Genomic DNA, 2500 nt, shown 5'->3' on the forward strand with positions numbered 1-2500 from the left:
AAAGAAAGGAGGAAGGTACTTCATCAAGCTTCAGCTATACAGACAAGTGACAGGGAATGCTTTCGGAAACCTGCCCGACTGACTGTCCAGAAATGCAGTCAGAAAGCTGTCCAGCTGACTAAGAACATGGCTCCATTTCAAAGGGAAACAAGAGGACCAGGTGTAAGATTAAGGGCTTGACTTATAAGACCTCAGTCTGCGTCTGGGTATGTGAGGGTCATTCATATGCTAGACGTCCTCTAGTGGTCGGGAGTAATAGAACAAAAACGTCACATGAATCATGTTACAAAATAACAAAACGGCAAAAACATTTATGACATTTAATGGCATTACAACTTTAAATAGCTTACAACAGAATAGCCAAAAATGACATAACCAAAAAAAAGTCACAGGATTACATAACTCTGTGACAAGCAACATCCGGGGACAGTTTATTTTTAGCCAAAGGGTAGAAAATACACAGTGCGCAAACAAAAACAGAAGTGGCCTTGTACACAACAGGCTTTTCCCAGTGGGAACCGTGCAGCAGACTACCCCAAGCAGGAAAACAGAGCAAAGTTCACTTCTCCCAGGGAACATAAGGATGTGGTCATCCCTGCTCCCACAGCCACTAGAGTCTTAGAGGACAGCCGCCATTTATCTGGTACTCAGTTAAATCACACTACCATTCTCACATGAACAAGAACAGCACACACTTTAAACGCAACAGTCATCTGTAGCGTACATTTACAGAAACATTTTGTGATGTGTCAGTAGGGCAAATATTAACACATCCCCAGTGCTAAAATCCTCACTGAAACTACATCAAGGACTATTCTAGTTAAAGGAAAGTGGTTTTGACGCTTTGTGTAAATAAACACCAGTTTTCTGTTTCAGTAGTGTTGCCATTCTTGTTGGCACTGAACACTCAGTGCTTCATTCACCCCACTGCCGTAATCTTATTCATCATTTATTGTTTGGCTTTAAGTGTGCAATGTCAGCTATGAATATGAAACAAGGAGAAACTCGTACTGTTTAGTACAAGTCAGTTCAGATCAGTTGTGTATTGTTAGTGAGCTCTTTTTCTCTCGTGATTGAGCTACACGGCACCAGGACAGAGGGGTGCTAAGCCCTGAATGATACAGACGCATACAGACCCGTTCTGCTGGTCCACTCAGTACAACTTATGGGGAGAAGTAAACATTCAGTGGTGGTAAGCCACAACCTGTCACAGGGCCAAGTGGAACATGAAGGACAGACTACAGGCTGAGCAGGATACCACCCTGGCCCCTCTACAGGGACTGCCAACAAAAAATACCGTAAAGTACAAACATTCTGTCCACCCTTTCAAACAAGTTACACAGTCTGTGAAGAAGAGCGGTTAAAAAGTAGGCTTGTCAACACGTAGGTGAAAGGCAGAAGGGCAAAACCCAAAAGGCTAATTTACAAGTAACGCCCACCGAGACTAGAGGAAAAAAAGACTATAACAAATGTGTAAGTTCAGACAGTGTATGAAAATTTTGCCTTATTGCTCCCCATCTGGGAGTCTCTCATATACTATAAAAGGTTTTATATAAAGTGTTTCAGGCTATTATACGGTATATAGCTCAACTGCACTGTAAGTCTTTTGCACTATTATCTACATTGCAAAAAGATATTCTACTTTGCAATAATTTATTTAATCTGTATTTTGAGTAAAACCGATTTGCGTAGTATACAGAGTGCTGTAGAATATTTTAAATACATAAAACCCCCGGAATCATAAATGATATAGAACCTGTACACATGTCTATCATCACACCCCTACAGCTCCTGCAGTGGAGAGAACATTAGCTGTGAATATCTACACTCACGAGCTGAGTCACGTGCCCAACCACTCAGGGTAGGTGACTTACAACAGAGTCCTGCTGGACAAAGCCGATATCCTCGATGCCTTTGATGTTGATGATGTCCACCTGTCTGTCTGCGACAGCACTGTACTGGTCACTCTTCATCATGGCAGCCTGAGTGTGAAGCACTCAATGTCCAATGAGGCAGAGGTCACCTGGAGGGCAAAGGTCATATCGAACACTACGTTTAGTTTAAAACATTAAAGAAAAAAAACGCAGATTACTTGACTGTTACACGTGATGAAAAAAATGACATAATCTAGACTGGGCAAAAAAAAGAATGAATGAAAGGAATAGTTAGTAAATGTCACAACTGAAATGTCAAATCATATTACAAACAAAATACCACAAAATACCAGGGGTTTCTTTCATAGGGACACCAGCGTTTAAAGTGTCACGTCCTTCAACTGAAAACAATGGTTAGACGACTAGAAGTAGAAGTGATGAGAGGCGTTGTCAGATGTACAAGACCTTGTCACATACAGTGCTGTTATCTGGTCTTAATTACAAACTAAGAGTGACAGACACACACTGAGAGAGAAGGAATCTCTGCAGAGTTAAATACAGAACATTTGTTATCTTTAGAAGTAAAAAGATATAGTCAAAGAAATCATTCGTTGTGTTAATCCCAG

General features: G+C 41.0%; 1 protein-coding gene across 2 annotated transcripts in view; it reads right to left on the reverse strand.

The window, feature by feature from the left end:
• The window catches only part of LOC113588421 (anoctamin-1), a 41720-nt gene that overhangs the window by 35866 nt on the left and 3354 nt on the right, over positions 1–2500 (reverse strand). For both annotated transcript variants that reach the window (XM_035532150.1, XM_035532147.1), the window contains exon 2: positions 1875–2023. In XM_035532150.1, the coding sequence (XP_035388043.1) occupies positions 1875–1976 (102 nt within the window). In that variant the 5' untranslated portion in view covers positions 1977–2023. The remainder of the gene's footprint in view (positions 1–1874; positions 2024–2500) is intronic.

Source organism: Electrophorus electricus, chromosome 12, assembly GCF_013358815.1.
Source record: "Electrophorus electricus isolate fEleEle1 chromosome 12, fEleEle1.pri, whole genome shotgun sequence".
Classification (NCBI taxonomy): Eukaryota; Metazoa; Chordata; class Actinopteri; order Gymnotiformes; family Gymnotidae; genus Electrophorus; species Electrophorus electricus.